Here is a 17,090-nt window from a genome sequence, read left to right as displayed (position 1 = left end):
AGATCATGTTAATGCGAGGAATGTCTGAGGAACATAACCTGAGAATTCTCTCTTACACAGCCCAAACGATTTGTCACCAAGGACTATGCTGAAACATATTCACCTTCTTGATCGAGTAGCATTATGATCTTCTCTGACAAAATGCCGACCTTGAAGCTCATCAACATGAGGACAGCGTCACCGAGAAGACCCTCAAGTTGTTGCCCAAGGGCGGAAGCTAAGGCTCAACTAAGTTACGACAGGAGACCGGCTCAGTTCGGGAGATGCAGGTCAAGCGGGTTCGCTAGGTCAAGCGAGACGAACCGTCATCTTCGACCTTACTTGGCAGAGCCTCTCTGACTCTCATTGATCAAGACAGGCAGACAGGGTTGCATCGTGTGTGCCTGGCCTCAACCACTGAAACCAACACATCAGGATCGGTAGGGCGTGCTTGACAAGCATTTAAGTGATTGCACGGTATGTGCTCTCAACCTCGAGAGTCTTGATTCACAATTATAGGTCGATATTGCGTTCATTGATACCATATTAGACCATCAACACCCTGTGGATTATAGAGTCATGTCGACAGCTTGGAGCTTCAACTTCCCTCGAAGTTGAGATTTGGTGAGCTCCCTCCCAGGCTCTCACCTCATGAATCCCACAAAAGGTGGATGGGTGATCCGGGGTAGGCGATAATTGCTAGTTCTGACGGTGGATTCACAAGTCAAAATTACGATTCCTGCTACCAAAAAGGGACTTAAGATCTGTAAAGTCAAACAAGCCGCAAGCCATGGACCAACAGGAAATGAACAATCGACTGAGCAGAGTTTTCACCAGACATGGAGTCGCTTCTGGAAAAGCACATGGAACCCAAAGGTTTCTTTCCATCATGTGAGGCTCCACCACTAAACCACCTCATACAACATGGCCCGGGGGGCTACGTATGCACGTCCGTTCCTAAAAGACAACGGACTGGGATGGTTATCATGGTTGCGACTCATGGCACATGTGTAAACGCCGATGGGATGCATCGTAGCAAGCACTTGAGCATCAACTATTGCCTAGGATTGTTGGTCGCCGATGGCCGGGGATACATGGCCAGATATTTTCTCATGATATGTCCTCAGCTTATCAATGTTTGGGGACAGGCCAGAACCTTCGACACAAGGTTCCATCGAGGCGTTGGGTTTTGGGTTTGATGAAACGGTATGTATTTCTGAAGTCTGTTTTTAACACAATGGCATACATACTGCTATACAAACGTAGTAAGAAAACCCATCAGTTCTGAAGAAGCGTTTCCGTTCCTGGCTGGCAAACTCTGTGCTAAGGTTTTATGCCAGGATGTTGGGATATGCCGTCATACCATGCACTAACGTAGCTTGCCTGTTGTCTTTGGAAATGATGAGCAACCGCATATCAGATTGATATGCAACAGGCAGCTTGTTGTGTTTCGCTTATCTCTCAAGGTTTGAAGGACTTTGTTGCATACTGTAAGAATGTCCTAGTGCAAGTACACAGCATCAGGTGTGCAAACAGCTTGAACATAGCGTGCTGTGACCGTTGACTGTCGCTCAGGCTAAAATAGACCAAAAAAAAAGTGTGACCCGAGTTGACTTCATCGTCTCTAGAATTTGTCTCTCAGAATGGGGTGCTACGTCAATCACTTGCCGCACTGCTATGCAAACAGTACAACAGCCAGATGCGCAAATCATTTTGGGAGCTTCGTGTAGTTTGGAACACATGATGCAACAGGGATAGGCTGGGGATAATTTACTCGGTTCGGAGGATTCGGAGGACATCTAGAAACCAGGATCAAGACGTCTCGAGGAAGGGCGCTAAGCAAAATACGTTGACTATTGGACATTCCTGCCGCTGACAGCTCCACCTGGTGCTTTAGCAGTCTGAGTAACCTGGCAGCGTAAGCCAGGTGTGATTGTGTAGAGGCCGGTTATCGGTTATGACTGGGGCCGAATTCACGTCCTGTGTACGTATGAAAGCCAGCGGCGCCGCAACTGTTCAAAATTGAACCAGGTGACCACAAGAGCTGAAGACTTTGATGCAGCCTCCATCAATCAGATATGAATGATAGCCAAAAAGGTTGAGGTGCACAGCGGGGGTCGAAGATAAACAGATCCCTGCTGAGAGATAGCGCCAGAATGATGGGTCATAGTCGTTCCCTGAGTTTTCTAGAATTGCTAGGGTCACAGCCAAAACAAACGGTGTAATTAAGCATGACAGGATGATCGACCGCATAGAGCGAAATGGCGGACTATATGCTGGCACGACGGGATCTCACTGTGAGCTCTAGCTCAGGTTCTTCAAATTCCATCGACTAGGGCATCTGTGAGAGATTGCAACAAGTGCTGAAAATTTCAACCACCATCACGGGACAACAGATCGATGATTGGATCAATGGAATGGGTGCCAGTTTTGGGGCTGTCTGTCACGAAAGACGAGAAACGTATCTGGCACATGCCCTCCGCCACCAAGGAGCACCGCGTACCGTTGAACACCACTAGGAAAACCGAAAGCCGCCCTTGCTGCGCTCTCGAGTCTCGACAACCGCCCAGTCTTACCCAGTAACTGAAGCGTTTCCGGTGCGAGAGGGCTGGAGCGAAAGCGGGGGCTCCGATGTTACAGCTGCCGATCAGTTCAGCCAACGGACAGAGTGGCCAGGCCCGGCGGCCGAGCGAACATTCAGCCGGCGGCCAGACGACACATGAGCGATAAACGAACAAAGCTTTGTTGATGATGACGGTCGAGGGGCTGATGGTTTTGTATGTCTTCAAATCTCAAGCATCGAAAGGACCATTTGGATCCTTATCAGGGAGCGTATCTCTGGCATCCCACTGTCTCACACCAGACCCAGGTTAGTCCTTTCCATCCTGGGTTCAGCTCGACCGTAAAGAGGATGGGCGAGAAGAGTTAGTTCCAAGGTTGAGTGGGATGTGAGAGTGCCAGGGCATGCATGGCTGCAGCGTCTTGTGGGAGTGCGAGTGGGCTGGTCTGGTGTGGTTTGCTATGGTAGACTCGATTCTCACTCGCCCCTTGCGAGAGACGCTGCGTGTGCTGTTTGTTGGCGATTGATTGAACACTTCACGATTTTATGCCTCATGTGAATGAAATGCTTAAAAGGAGATCACGATGGGACCGTGCACTACCCATGGTTTAACGATGGATGGATGGTTTGAAGGGGCCATGGTGAAGAATTTAAGGTGAAGATTGAGATGGACTGGTTTTTTTAGTGGATGTCTCCTTGCTCCACTTATGGGCCTTGGAAGCCCACTCTCATCCCTCGGATACGAGCCCTTGATTGGCTCAAGGGCTAAGGCCCTCGAGTCGACAGAGAAAAGAAGGAGTTTCTTAGGCTGCCCCCTCCTCTTAATTTACATTACATAAAACCGTATTCCCTTGCGGCCTGAGTGATCCCCTTCTCTGTTATCGCAACTGTCCCCCCCAAGAACTCGACGCGAATTACAGCCCGTCTTTTATCTCTTGGTAGAATTTCTTACGTTTCTCAAAGACCCTTACCTGCGACCTACAACTGATAGGCGCTTGTTAGACGCAGCGCGTATCATTGTCGCTCAGCCAGTACCATCTCTGAAAGCCAAGCGTTTTTGGGTTTGTCTGCGTTTCTGCGTCTGATAAGGACCTTTTTCACACTCCAGTACGCTGTTGACCCCCGTACGACCCCCAATCCGGGCTGCATTTCCTATCTCTTGCGCCCGCTCTCCCTACGCCCGCAACCGCAAAGCAAAAACCCAACGGGCGCACACTTGCCTGTCTTGATTCTTTGCGCCCGTCGTCGTCTTGACGTTGTTCCACCTCGTCACGTAACAGAATTCCCGTTTTGCGTCTCTGGGGCGTTTGCCGCTGCGCGGCAAATCGTCTAGTAGCCCGGTCTGGGTAATGGCAGACAAGATGTCAATCGATAAGGCGGATCCTGCGCAACACCAAAACAACAACAATCATCTCAACGGCCTAAACGGTCATTCTCGGGAAGAGACCGACTCTCTCGTTGGCTCCAGCCCTGAGGGCGATCATCACCCTACGATAGCCTCTGCTGCCAATGCCACCCAAGAGCCTCAGCAGCCCAAGAGGAAGGGCGGCCGCAAACCTGTAAGTCTTGTCTTGTTTTCCTTTTACTTACACCATATGCACACTACATTACATTACACACTGCTTTCCGTCTATCTATGAGGATGGATAGTTCTTTGTGAACCAACACGATGGGCCCTGGGATAGATCAAGACATTACCTCGACAACTCAGTTTCCCCGCTCTCCCCTCGGGTCTTACCCATTGTGTCTCTCTTCAAGACAACATGACGCACATATACATCCGACCTTAAACAGTGACTAACAGAACATGAAAAGATATATGCGACTTCCGAAGAGCGAAAACAGAGGAACCGACAGGCTCAAGCTGCTTTCCGTGAACGCCGAACTGAATACATAAAGCAACTCGAAGAGACCATCCGCGTCCATGAGTCCAACCTCCACAACCTCCAGGCGGCTCACCGCACTGCTGCCGATGAGTGTCTGATGCTTCGATACAAAAACTCGCTTCTCGAGCGTATTCTCCTCGAAAAGGGAATCGATGTCCAGGCTGAGCTTCGCGCCAAGACGGGTAGTCCTAACTTGGGACCAACCCATATGCCTCAGAACCTCGTTCAGCCTCCTCCTATCCAACGTGCGATTATGAACCGACACCACCAGTCTCGACGATCAAACTCGAACATCGCCCCTAAGGCTGAGCCTGTACCAGTGCTGCCTCCTCCGCTGCAACCTCATTCGAATGCTACTTCACCCAAGAATCGACCTACACCATCGTCTCATTCCAACTCACCGAGTAATACTGGCTCCGCCTTCTCTCCTGCAGCCTCGGATAACATGTCGATGAGGGGTTCGATGACTAGCATGTCGCGCCAGCAGATGTCCCAGCAGCAACAGCAACAGATGCCTCAGAGCACACAGGTACCTCGATCATCGATGATGCAGAACGGTGGACGGGGAGGTCAAGCAGGATCTGGAGCTTCTTACTACCCTACTCCTGCCTTCCAAAACCATATTGAACAGCTTGGTAAGTTTTCTCGTGCCATTTCATCGATAACGCATCCTAACGAACCATTTAGAGCAAGAATATGAACAAGATGGCATGATTGACGAGCCTGAAATCGAAACACCAGCTGGCCATGGAGGATACCCTTCAGGCTACAATGGTGAAAACCAACAGCCTATGATGATGTCGCCTGCCTCTAGCGGACCAGGACACCAGATGACACCATCTCATGAACCCGTCCAACAGCCACAAACCTCGCACTCGCAATATCCATCAATGACCCAGCTTCTAGACCAGAATGGTTTGGACTGGGACCCCTTTGGATTGAGTGCTAGCATGGCATTCCCCAACGGGCAACAATTTCAGTTCGAACAAGCCAACATGAGGTGAACTCGGAGCTCGAACAAACCTCTGGAATTGGTCACCTAGAGGGTCCATTCATCGACGGACGCCTGAAGAGCTGCTATCACGGGAGACGCCATACTTTCGTCAGCTCTGCTCAAGTCTTGAAATTCATGGTCGAGAGTTTGGAGGTTGAGAAACCAACCACTCCTTACATAAAACCTCACGCACCATTGGCATGCTTCATGAAGATAAGAACACTTAACAGTCGCACTTGATTGAAAGGCAATTTCGACGCGATTGACTTGTTGACTCTTCTGCGGGATGTGCGATAGATATATCCCACCGCAATAGACTTGAGCAACAGGCTCACCACAGCGAGGCCTATAGTCATACGCATTCTCCGTGTCATATCGCGCTGGGGATGAGTAGTGCTATGGTAGCATTCTGCTGTCAAGGCATGTCGAAGGACTTGACGACTACAAGCAAAGACAGAACACTTCAGCATAGAGATTATATCGTGTTGAACAACTCTAGCAGTACTATATACAAAAGCACCTAATTATCGCTTCTCACAACTTTTAACGACAAATCATTTCAAGAGCGAGATTTACCTGTCGGCTCAAAACAATTGATGGGGCAGTGGCGCAGAAAGGACACTGGAAAAAAGAAAACTAGCATTATATTACGATGTCGGGATTTGGATTGACTGAAGACTCAATGTTTGAGGGTTTCTAAAAGTTATATGATCAGACAAAGGATCTGTTGAAAGCGGTGTTTATTCTTGAGATATCAAATCGTACAATAGTTGGTTATAACGGGACATGGGACTTGTACATAGATAGCAATTGCGTAACGAAGCACGCATTGAATATCATCTTTTGTAACATGTATCGCTCTCCAGTAACTCATGCTCATTGTCTCTCGTCGATCTCAACGTGTGGGACAGCGCCTGAACCTCCAGTCAACAACATTGCCCCAGAAATGCACGATCATAGACAAAACGCCAACAAGGAACCAAGCAAGACTTAGACTGGGGAAGATGCCACACGATGTGGGACAAGGTCAAAAAAGTCAAGGTGAATCTTGGCGTAGTGCCGAATTCCCACGAGGCTTGCTATGCGTTATGTAAGTGTTATTAATGGCTTCACTGCTTCAGTCCCCAGTTGTTATTTGTTAAGTTGGTTGACACTGGGGCGAGGCTTGTGATCTGAAGTCGGGTGCGGGTCGGAACGGATGCGGGATAATCAGTGGGACTTGTAACCCTAGATGATCGACGATAGTGTGAGTTTGTTTGATGAGAGTGTGAGAAAAAGGGGAATACTTAATATCTGGCCGTTAGATCAGTGCTACCCGGCCTGAACGTTATGTCATTCATGAGCTCAATCATGTAAAACGGTTCGACGCACACTTGAATCACCCTGGAAATAAACTCCAACGCTTTAACGCTTTATATATACACCAAAAGCATGAATCCAAACACAATCATCCTTGTCCAGTATGGCATATCCAGCATGTGAGACGCCGCACTCTTCGAAAGTATCTTGGTCTCTCCAGCCTTATCCGCCTCATCGATGCTACAGACGACCTTACATGCACCCTGACGAGCATCTCGCCGTACCAGCCCATCGTCTTGTTGTTTAGTATCGCTCTCCAACCTACGGCCATCGAAACTTCTCTTTTTCTCGTGGTCTTTTGTGACATTATACACCATATCGATCCACTGGATCTGCATATATGCTGCACCATTGAGGCTCATATTCCCGCTCCACGAACCGCCGTCGCTCCAAGCGTTGAGAATGATCTGTGCCGGGTCCTTGGGTGTCTGGAATTCTATGCTGGCAACTTCTTGACCATTAGCATACCATGTAGAGCGTTTGGGCGTCCAGTCCAATCGGTGCACAACCCAACCATCCCACTCAACACCCTTGGGGAGGGTACCGTTACGAGTAGCCTTGGGGATATCATCGCCATCCTCCGTGAAAGAAGGCTGATTTGTGTACTGGACCCGGTTCTTGGGATCGCGAGTCATGATCTCGATATCAGCTTCTTGTACATCGGCTAGCTCTTCACCCCCGAGGTACGTGAAGATAGCCATGCATGCACCCGCGCTGCCGGTGACACGGGCGAGCATCCGTACTGAGACGTAGTGATATGTCGACACAGACTCGAACTCTGCAGCGCTTTGGAAGCCGGGCAGCCGCATAGTTCGCATGGTGAGGAACGTATCCGAGGCTGCGTCTTTGTCGTCATTCTTTTCAACGTAGATATTGTTGGGGGAGTTGATCATTAGGACAGTTGCATCCCCTGAGAGACTGACGCCTTTCCCGCGGTTGCTCCAGTCTTGTATGCTCCAGCTGTCATCCCAAGTGTCGCTGTTGAAATAGTCGCTTGTTACGCCTGCTTTTCTGGAAGCATTTTGAATAGGGCTGGGAACTCCCGCATAGTCCCCAAGGTTTCGGTAGTCATAGAAGCTGTGTCGTGAGTAATATGCAGAGTTGGTGCCATTAGTGAGATAGCAGTCACATTCATCGTTTGATGATCCATGAACTGCGGCTACTAACACAGTGAGATGTATATAAAACAAGCGACTTGGCCAAAACATGGCTGTAAACTAATCAACCACAAAACAACAGAAGAAGAGACAAAGCATTAACGAATGCATTGCCGTTGATAAATGCTAAGTAAGAGCTGAAAGCTATTGAATTGGCTTACGGGCCTCCTTGAGGTCTTTGCCCATTCAGAACGGTCGAGGCTTTGCTTAGCCTCATTTCCTCGCGGGAGGCCTTGGACAAGTAAGACGCCATCCTACAATAATGCCAGTCAATTACGGATTGACCTGATATGATGAACTTCGCTAATTAGACGCAGTAGGTCAGATACTACCTATGGTTGCTGTATAGCACTGAGATGCAAGGTTACGAGTTGTATTTCCAGGACATTCTAGAGTGACAAGCTTGGAGGTTGAATGTGTCACGTGACCAGCATAGTCCGCTTTACCGGGAAGGCCCCCGCCTAATTTATGCAGCATTACAGGCGCCGCTGATTCATTCTTCATTATTATTCGCATCTGCATTTACCATCTCTTTATATCCTGCGTCGTCACCAACAACGATTCGCTTTTCGACGACGTGCATAAAGCACTCTTGCTATGTGAAGCGTAGCCTGCGACTCCATTTACTTGGACAACAACCACACTCGCTCATCTTTGCTAAGATAAACTCCAGGTGCATAAGTATCATGATGACACTGTCGATTTTCGTAAACTCATTTTTGGGATGATAGACGCTTCAACATCGCAACAAAAACCGCAATAATCGCCATGTCGTCGCCTAAGCCATCCACAGGCGTAGAGGAGCCCGCAGCCCAATCGCCAAAGCCAGAGTCGCCGAAGCGCGACGGCGCAATCGAACCAGCGGAGGAGAGTTCTGATCGCGAAGACGGAGAGGCCTCTGAGTCTCCCAAGGACCCAAATAGTGCCCCCGATGATAAGGATGCGCCTCCTCTTCCGAACGAACCAACGCCAGGTGGACCACCTTTGCCAAGCGAAACTGTACCTGGTGGCCCTCCGTTGCCCAACGAGCCTGCACCGCAACAAGAGGATGATGGTTGGGACTGTCAGTGGGACCTAAACACGCAGGCTTGGTTCTTTGTGAATCGTTTCACCGGAAAGTCTCAGTGGGATAACCCTCGTATTGCCACGAGCACTCCTATACCCGCTGCCCCAGGTACCGCCCCAGGTGTTCCTCAACCTCCAGCTTCAGAGAAACCTGTCGCTGGAGGTTACAACCCGGCGATCCATGGCGATTACGATCCCAACGCTTGGTACGCAAAAGGCACACAGGAGGAAGGCCAATTTGCGACCACAAGCACTGGGATTGCCGACCCTGCAGAGATATACACCGCTACAGCAACGTTCAACCGCTTCACAGGCCAGTTCCAAGCAGCTGGCCTAGGGCCCGAGCGTCATAGTGACGAAGCCAAGTCAAAGCGCCAGATGAACGCCTTTTTTGACGTTGAGGCCGCAGCTAATGCCCATGACGGTCGAAGCTTGAAGGCAGAGCGTTCAGGGAAGAAGCCTTCCAAGGCTGAACTGAAGCAGTTCAAAGAGAAGCGAAGGGCTCGTAAGGAGGAAAAGCGTCGTGCTTGGCTCAGGGACTGAGACTAGCGGAACTTTTTCTATTTTCGTATACTAGGTGGCTTCATTGCTTCAGGCGTTCTTATGGTAGGGAGGAGTTGGTGGGCCGTTTCTGGATTTGATTGAAGAGACGACGGCCACTTTGGATGTAGACGTGCTATCGCGCATTAAGAAGAAGGTCGGCGAAGGCTAGAAGGCAAGGGATCGGTTCACATATATTTATACCCCAATACATGTCTTCAAATTACTTTTCTATGTCTCGTGAAATGGCTAGTCCTCATCCTCATCCTCATCATCGTCCAATTCCATATTGAGATGAACGCTCTCATCATCATCATCGTCGTCATCCTCTTCCTCTTCAGGTTCCTTGGCCACAACTGGGGCCTTTGGTATTGGCGCAGGGAGAACACGGTCAGGAGAAGACGACTTTTCCAAAACCTGTCTCTTGGGAGGTGCAGAATCCGGACCTTGGTGCTTTCGCTTTGGCGGTGAGGATGCCCGTGCGAAGCCATTCTCAGTTGAGGGAGCAGCCTTCTCGATAGGAGCAAATGGATTGCTCTGAATGGGGAGATTCTTCTCGGCATGTAGAACTGTGGGCAATACGCCTGGCTTGAACAAGTCACCCTTCTTTTCAGGCACTGCATCTTGCTCTTCGACATCACCATCCTTCATCTCCTCATCTTGGTCCTCTTCCTCTTCCTCCTCTTCGATAGGGAGAGCCTCTAATGACTCTTCACCCTCAGCGAGACTCTGAGCACCCGCACGAATGTTGGTACGCAGGATCTCAAGACCTTTGTCATCAGGGAATTGTTGAGTAAGATGAGGAAGAATGCTGGGATACACTCGGCCACGTTGGTCCTTGTATGGGTTGAGAACACTTGCCAGCATAGCGTCACGGCTATTTGTCAAGATAGCTGTCTGGTCAACAAGACCACGCAAAGAAGCCTTGAGATGTCGCTGTGGTACTTTTGACAGAATAACGGCCAAGAGGTTGGCAGCAGCGGCCCTGTGCTTAGGCTCTAGGGACGGGTTTGAGACAACGGCGCCAGCTTGAGGCTGAAGGAAAAGATCAGCGTTGGCGGCGATGCTGTTCTTCTTACTATCGGTGCCAGTTGCCGCTGGCTTTTCAGCCTCTTTAAGGTGACCTGCATCTTGTTGCAAGTCACGACAGCAAGCGCCAAATACAGGGTCCAAGCTACCAACCGAAGGCTTAGATAGTGTTGGGCCAGAGATAAGCAAGATCTCTTTGAGGACAGTATATCCGGTCGTTCGGACTGTGGGAAGGTTGATACCTGACTTGAATACTCGGACAAGGTGGTCAAGGACCTCTGGGGCAATAGACACAGCGTTCTGACCCAGGCGCTGGAACAATGCTTCAACGAGGTGCAGAGCGGCGATGTGAATATCTGGTAGCGCAGCCCAAAGCTCATCCTTCTCTTCCCTGGCAATCGCAGCGTTGGTCTGAAGCGCTTGATCCCACGTTTGGGACTTGGGCGAGAGTCTGGCTATGAGTAGTAACCGAGATGCAGCGTCGACAAGTGCGCTTGTGGGTATCGTGACGGGAGCCTTGGTAGGATATCGCAAACAATCAGACAGGTACTGGAAGAGGCCAATTAAACGATCAGCCCCAGCGTTGATTCCTGACCAGGCTGGGAGCTCGTCCGCAGATGAGCCACCACCGTGTGGCTCATTATCGAGTTCAACTTGCGATCGAGTGAAGCCGCCTGTTCCCTCCCATGATTCTTCAACGGCTCTAAGGACCTGGTCAGCTGTAGAGTGTAGCTCCTTCAGGAGAGTGTCGATCAGCTTGGCCCACTCATCACTACCTCCTGACTTGGCCGCGACATGGTGAAGCGAGATAACAAGTTTTCGCGAAGCTCGTTGAAGGCTTTGTTGAATGACAGTCTCATCTGATTGTGTAGGAACGAGATAAGGCTTGACTGCTGTTCTGAGCTTGGAGTTTGAAGGCCGAATAGTTGGTGGGTAAAGAGGAATCAAGGCTGATAAGGCGTCGCAAATAGTCTCAATGACGGGCAGGGGCGTTTGAAGTTTCTCGCCGTTCTTGGGCAAGCTGATGAGCTTTATACAAGCCGTAACAAATGTTGGGATTGTTGGTGTGGCAATCTCTCGGACAAGGGTCTGATATGGCTGGACTGAGATGTAGATGCGTGCAAGAGTCACAATGGCCAACTCCTTTGAAGCAATGGGATCGCTTTTCTGCAAATTGTTAATATTGACCCTATAGAACTGAGTGTACTGACTTACCTCAACTACAGACAAGAGTCCAGTGACCCATGGTTGACAACCTCGTAGGATCTCCCATCCACCAACGTCAACCACAGTCTTGATTAGAGCAACTGCAGCGAACCTGGCCTCACGGCTCCGGCCATTCAGATGAGTAGTGATGCTAGCCTTGAGCTTGTGTACAAGCTGAGCGGCTTCCGAGGAGTTATCCTTGACCTTGCGGTCCGAAGGTGCTGATAATGCTTCTTTGCAGTGTAGGATGTGGTTGATGAGAGATGGCAACGCATGAGGGAGCTGAGTTGGGGGAATTGAGGTGAGCTTGCGGCATAGAACCCGAAGGTCGGGTGGTAGTGAGGCAGCCATGACTAATGGATTCTGTATGAGGGTTTCTGGGATGGGTTGTGAGGTCTCAGATGCTTTGCGACAAGTTGAAGCTTGAAGATATTGGCCAAGATAAAAGTAGATCAATTCAAAGTTGATACTGCGCCGTCACGTGTAAAAGGCGAGTACAGCAGTCGCACAAGAGGTCCGGGTATGTTCAAACAAAGATTCCGTATCCAATTAAGTAGCTCAACTGGAAATCTCGGCTTATAACCTGGAATTATGATGAAGCTGTAAATTCATCAAGAAAGACTCCATTGAAACTTTTTTTCTGCTCCCAGTCCAGTAGACTAGGTCCCTAGCAACAAGCATACCAAAGGTGGGTTAGCTTGACTGACGGGAAGACCCCTGACAGTGGATCCAACCGTGCTGTATTAAACGGCACTGATTGGCTTATGAGCTGAGTTACGTCGTCCCAGCAGCTCTCATCTCCAGCAAATACGACCTTGACCACCTGGAAAGTCCAGAGACCGCAATTATACATACCATTCACCTCAGGCGGCCTCTGAAACATCACGATTGACTTTTGTGACCGTTATATTCGATATTGTAACTCTCCTAAGCCCCTCATCAGAGGATTCAAATCTATTTAGCAATCCAATCTTCCTCGCTATGCACTTGGCGCCATCTATTTGCTAGGTAGTCTAAGTCCGAGACCGATCTCCTGAAACCCTGAAATAGGTTTCCAACGAACCATGGGTGTAAGACGAAACAAAACGCCCTCGCCGATTATGCCTGACGAAGCTGACTCTGTATCGCTGCTGCTCTATAGCCCAAGGCCGTGCAATACATTAATCAGCTGGACCATGCCCGCTGCGACGGCAACTGGGACCTGGTCCCGGAGCTTGTTCGCAAAGTCCGCAAGCATGCTCCCGACAGAGCTTGTACGTCATTCTCCGAATAGCTTCGTGGCGGCCACAAAGCTAATACTGTTCAATTAGGTCTCGCTTTGACAGCCGAAACCGAATGCGCCATTGCCAAAACGACGGGAGCTGCAGCTCACACTAACACCGAGGGCCGGCCAACAACTGCTGTAAACACAGGCGATGTCAATGTTACAGATCAACTACCAAAGCTCGAAGCGGCAATTGACGAGGAAGCCGCCCACGAGAACGACCGATTCCAGGCTGAAGTATGCGCGGGTTGGTTGCACTGGACATTAGGAGACTATAATCTCTGTGTCAGTCGACTACCCGAGAACAACTTGGAGGAAGGCGAGATCAACCCAGCCGACAGAAGCGCCGAATGGACGAGTGTTTGCTCACTCAAAGCTGCGTATCTCAAAGCTAACTGCCTTGCGCGCAGCGGCGAGTTGAAGCAGGCACTCTCTGCCTACCGAGCTGGTCTTCCATCACTCGGACGAGTTTGGGCAGAACAGGGCATGGGAAGACAGCTTCGCTACTGGTCAGAGCTGTTCCTCACAGAATATTGCATGCTCTCAGGCGAAGCATACCGAAGCAACGAAATCACACAGGTCGACGCTGATTCTATGGCGGGCTATCGAGCGTGGGCACGATTCTGGGATACTATGTCTACCCCTGTCACAGGAGGATACGGCTTCAAGGGTTCTGTACCTCGAAGAACGGTATGGAGAGAGTACTACTTTGCCCTCTCATCCATTGTTGATACCGATCAACCTTTTCCTACCGGGTTTGTGAGCAACACAGCGGGCGACCTTTCACCTCGGAATCAGCTGCGCATTGAGCTTAAGCATGCCGAGGCTACGTACCAGACACTTTTGCTAGGCGAGACATCCTTCCCCAGAGCCGATGAGGAGCGTGAGGAAGTCGAAGCGTTTGTCAATCAGGTACTACGAAACTGGTCCATCCTCTGTGGACGAGGATGGAGTGAAAAGGACCTTGGTCAGGGTGGGCGAAGCAGCCTGAGCCGTGGAGTTCTTGATATTCTTTACAGTGCGGCTATGAAGACGTACCATTCAACATCTATCCTTCGGTCTCTCTTCCTCGTTCACCTTTCGGTTGCCGAATTCGACCTCGCTTTCAAGGCCTTCGACTCCTACCTTGAGATTGTCAAAAAGGGCAAGGCTCGTGTTGACAAAACCGGACTTGTTGAGCCTAGTCTGGACGACGATGCGACTGTCCTCGAAACAATCTCGCAGTGTATTTTGGCTCTCTGTCGATATGGCCAACGATCTGCAGCGGAAAAAGCGCACCAGCTTGGATCCGAGCTCGAAGACTGGTTGGCAAAGTTACCGCAGATCACCTCGCAAGATAACCCCACGCCTGTAATTTCGGAACACAATGAGCTTAGCGCTTCACATCCGCCCGTGGCACCGCATACTATTGCCCTTGCATGGCAAGCTATTGGCCTGTCCCAGGCTCATTGGTCAAGAATCACATATGAAGCCTCGGCTAGAACCGAAATTCAACAAAAAGCTATTCGCTGTCTGAGAAAGTCTCTCGCAGCTGAGCTTGGGCGCTCAAAGGATATTAGGAGCTTTTATGCTCTTGGCCTTCTATTGGCTGAGCGAAGAGAGTTGACTGCTGCGATTGAGACAGTCAGAACTGCCTTGACAGCAAGCAAGGATCAGGAAGAGAACTACGATCTGGTATATGGGCCATATTGGCAAGAGCGTTCTCTTATTCCTGTTTGGCATCTGCTCGCTCTCCTGCTCAGTGCTAGGCAAGATTATAGCATGGCCGCGAGGGCTTGCGAGGGTGCCTTGGAACAGTTTAAAGATACTACAGTTCTGTTTGGTAAGGCCGACCAAGCCTATAGAAGCGAGCACCTCAACGAGGCGGAAAAAGATACTGCAGAAGACAAACATGGCCTCGTCGACGATATGGATGATAGTGAAAAGGAGAGCATCCTGGAGGTGAAGATGACACAACTTGCATTGGTCGAGCTACTTGAAGGCCCAGACGTGGCTGTAAATGCCAGCTTCGAATTGCTGACTCTCTTCTCGAGACTGTTCGGCAACGTTGCAGCCCAACCCACTCTAAACCCTCCCAAGGCCGTGGAGCCACCCAAAACTTCTGGCACGCTTAGGAGCATTAGGGGAACCATCTTTGGCGGCAATGATCGATCCAGACCACCTACGAGGCAGGTCTACACTGCCGCGGGCGACAGGAACCCCAGACCTCAAACTGCAGCGACCATGCGCAGCAGTGCGCCGACGATTCAGGTTACGGGAGATAACGGATCCCTGGCAGAGTCGCGGCCAAGGACATCAGCATCTTCAGTGCGTCGCAATAGAAGTGCTACGGGTAGAAGTAACAGCCTGAAGAAGCGTGATCGGAGCCATAGCCGACAGCGATCCTCTAGCATCGGGGCTATCTCGTCTGCCCATGGACCTACAGTTGTCGATGGAGATGTCTTTTTCACACCAGCTGGTCCAAACGGCGAGGTTGAAGAAACCGAGCAGCAATCGGACTTCTTTACTTACTCAAGTAAACGACACTCCGCAACGAGAGGCTCATCTTTCTCAAGGCGGCCTATAGGACACCTCAACTCGTATCTCTCAACGCAAACGAAGTCAACCGACTACTCTGAGCTATCAGTTGACAACGCTTACGCATCCACTTGCATCTTGCCGCTGGTCCATTTCCCCAAGGATAAGGAGAGGGCTCAACGAGTGGTCCTCCTGATAAGAGTCTGGCTCATGGTTGCTGGGTTCTACCGCAGAGCAGGTATGAGAGAGGATGCCAAGGGAGCTATCACAGAAGCGCAGCGACTTATTCAGAGCCTCGAGGCCGACTTGGCTAGGGATCCCTCTGGTTCAGGTGCCCTCAGGCCTCCCAGCTGGGCCGAAAAGAAGACTGTAGAGGATCTATGGAGTGATCTATACGCAGAGGTAAGATACAGCCCCCTCCCTGTAGGACATGTGATGTGTATTAATATTCCTCATAGCTTGGTCAACTGTCTCTGTCGAAAGGAGCCCCCTATCTAGCTCGCAACGACTTTGAAACCGCCCTCACACATACGCCAAATCATCCCACTGCAATTATCGGCCTTTCTAACATCCTGCTCGATATTTACAGTGAAGATCTCCTCCCGCCACCTCCGATTCCGCCTCTGGAGGATGCTTTGCTTAACCTCAACATAGGAAATAGCTCAAAGCCAAATTCGAGCAGCCATGCAGTCTCTCCCCTGCCTTCGACACCCCTCGGCCTAGGCCCTTCACCAGAAACACAATTTACTCCCAGGGAACCCATGGACGACGACGAACTTCCTGCTGCGTATAAGGCCACCCGTCTACCACTTGTCGACCGTCTTGCGGCTCGTGATCGTGCGTATGCCCTCCTTTCGACACTCACCAAGCTTGGTTCCGGCTGGAACTCATCTGAGGCGTGGTTCACACTGGGCCGCGCCTACGAAGAGAGTGGCCAGCCCGATAAAGCAAAGGAGGTGCTTTGGTGGTGTGTGGAACTTGAAGAGGGGACTGGTGTTCGGGATTGGCGCTGCTTGACTGGGGGAGGGTACATTATTTGATGAGCCTTTTGGGGCTCAGACAATATCCAATAGGGCCTTTGAACGGAGAAAACTACCAATGGCCTATGTTGCTCTTTTTTCAGCCGTTTATACTGTGTTCCATGGAGTGGTACTGCGCCTATAACTCTTCTCTTCTTTGCGATACAAACACTCTGAATTATTTACTTTGTGTACCTCGTGCAAACACTCATCATACACTATCTCATAGACTTTTAACACAATCTTGTCAGTTCTAGGACACAGGGGATTAATTTAAGCATAATCTAGTCACAAACTTCGACCTGGATGGTGAGAATCCTACTTTGCCTACTCAAGAATTCTGGATAATAGTATTCAGGAGCTGGTTGTACTCTGAATATGCTTCCTAGTCAACACTATCAATTGTTTCAGTATATCGCTACGTAAAACGTATCGCTGTTCGGACTAAAACTGTTTGCTGCCGAAGAGAACAGATTAAGCCAAGTAGAACCCTTTTGCTTTTTGACGTTTCACTT

General features: G+C 50.1%; 5 protein-coding genes across 5 annotated transcripts; 3 read left to right on the top strand and 2 right to left on the bottom strand.

Annotated features, from left to right (window-relative positions):
• Positions 1-3,900: 3,900 nt before the first annotated feature.
• On the top strand, positions 3,901-5,429 carry FSUBG_549 (MEAB; the record flags this gene model as incomplete). Its single annotated transcript, XM_036683591.1, has 3 exons — positions 3,901-4,098; positions 4,355-5,060; positions 5,113-5,429. 3 exons carry the CDS (start codon positions 3,901-3,903, stop codon positions 5,427-5,429), a joined length of 1,221 nt encoding a protein of 406 aa, XP_036544072.1.
• Positions 5,430-6,831: 1,402 nt separating this feature from the next.
• FSUBG_548 (xyloglucan endo-transglycosylase) lies at positions 6,832-7,986 on the bottom strand (the record flags this gene model as incomplete). Its single annotated transcript, XM_036683580.1, has 1 exon — positions 6,832-7,986. One exon carries the CDS (start codon positions 7,984-7,986, stop codon positions 6,832-6,834), a length of 1,155 nt encoding a protein of 384 aa, XP_036544071.1.
• Positions 7,987-8,703: 717 nt separating this feature from the next.
• Positions 8,704-9,543, top strand: FSUBG_547 (WW domain protein; the record flags this gene model as incomplete). The annotated part of the gene is made up of 1 exon (XM_036683569.1): positions 8,704-9,543. The coding sequence occupies one exon, from the start codon at positions 8,704-8,706 to the stop codon at positions 9,541-9,543; it is 840 nt and encodes a 279-aa protein (XP_036544070.1).
• A 246-nt stretch (positions 9,544-9,789) lies between these two features.
• Positions 9,790-12,126, bottom strand: FSUBG_546 (uncharacterized protein; the record flags this gene model as incomplete). The annotated part of the gene is made up of 2 exons (XM_036683558.1): positions 9,790-11,736; positions 11,785-12,126. 2 exons carry the CDS (start codon positions 12,124-12,126, stop codon positions 9,790-9,792), a joined length of 2,289 nt encoding a protein of 762 aa, XP_036544069.1.
• A 713-nt stretch (positions 12,127-12,839) lies between these two features.
• Positions 12,840-16,596, top strand: FSUBG_545 (cargo-transport ypp1; the record flags this gene model as incomplete). Its single annotated transcript, XM_036683547.1, has 4 exons — positions 12,840-12,845; positions 12,917-13,028; positions 13,086-15,958; positions 16,015-16,596. The coding sequence occupies 4 exons, from the start codon at positions 12,840-12,842 to the stop codon at positions 16,594-16,596; spliced, it is 3,573 nt and encodes a 1,190-aa protein (XP_036544068.1).
• Between the last annotated feature and the right edge of the window lie 494 nt (positions 16,597-17,090).

The sequence above is a fragment of the Fusarium subglutinans genome (assembly GCF_013396075.1).
Source record: "Fusarium subglutinans strain NRRL 66333 chromosome Unknown NRRL66333_c0000002, whole genome shotgun sequence".
Lineage (NCBI taxonomy): Eukaryota > Fungi > Ascomycota > Sordariomycetes > Hypocreales > Nectriaceae > Fusarium > Fusarium subglutinans.
Note: the sequence above shows the minus strand (reverse complement) of the source record. Positions and strands in the feature narration are given on the sequence as shown.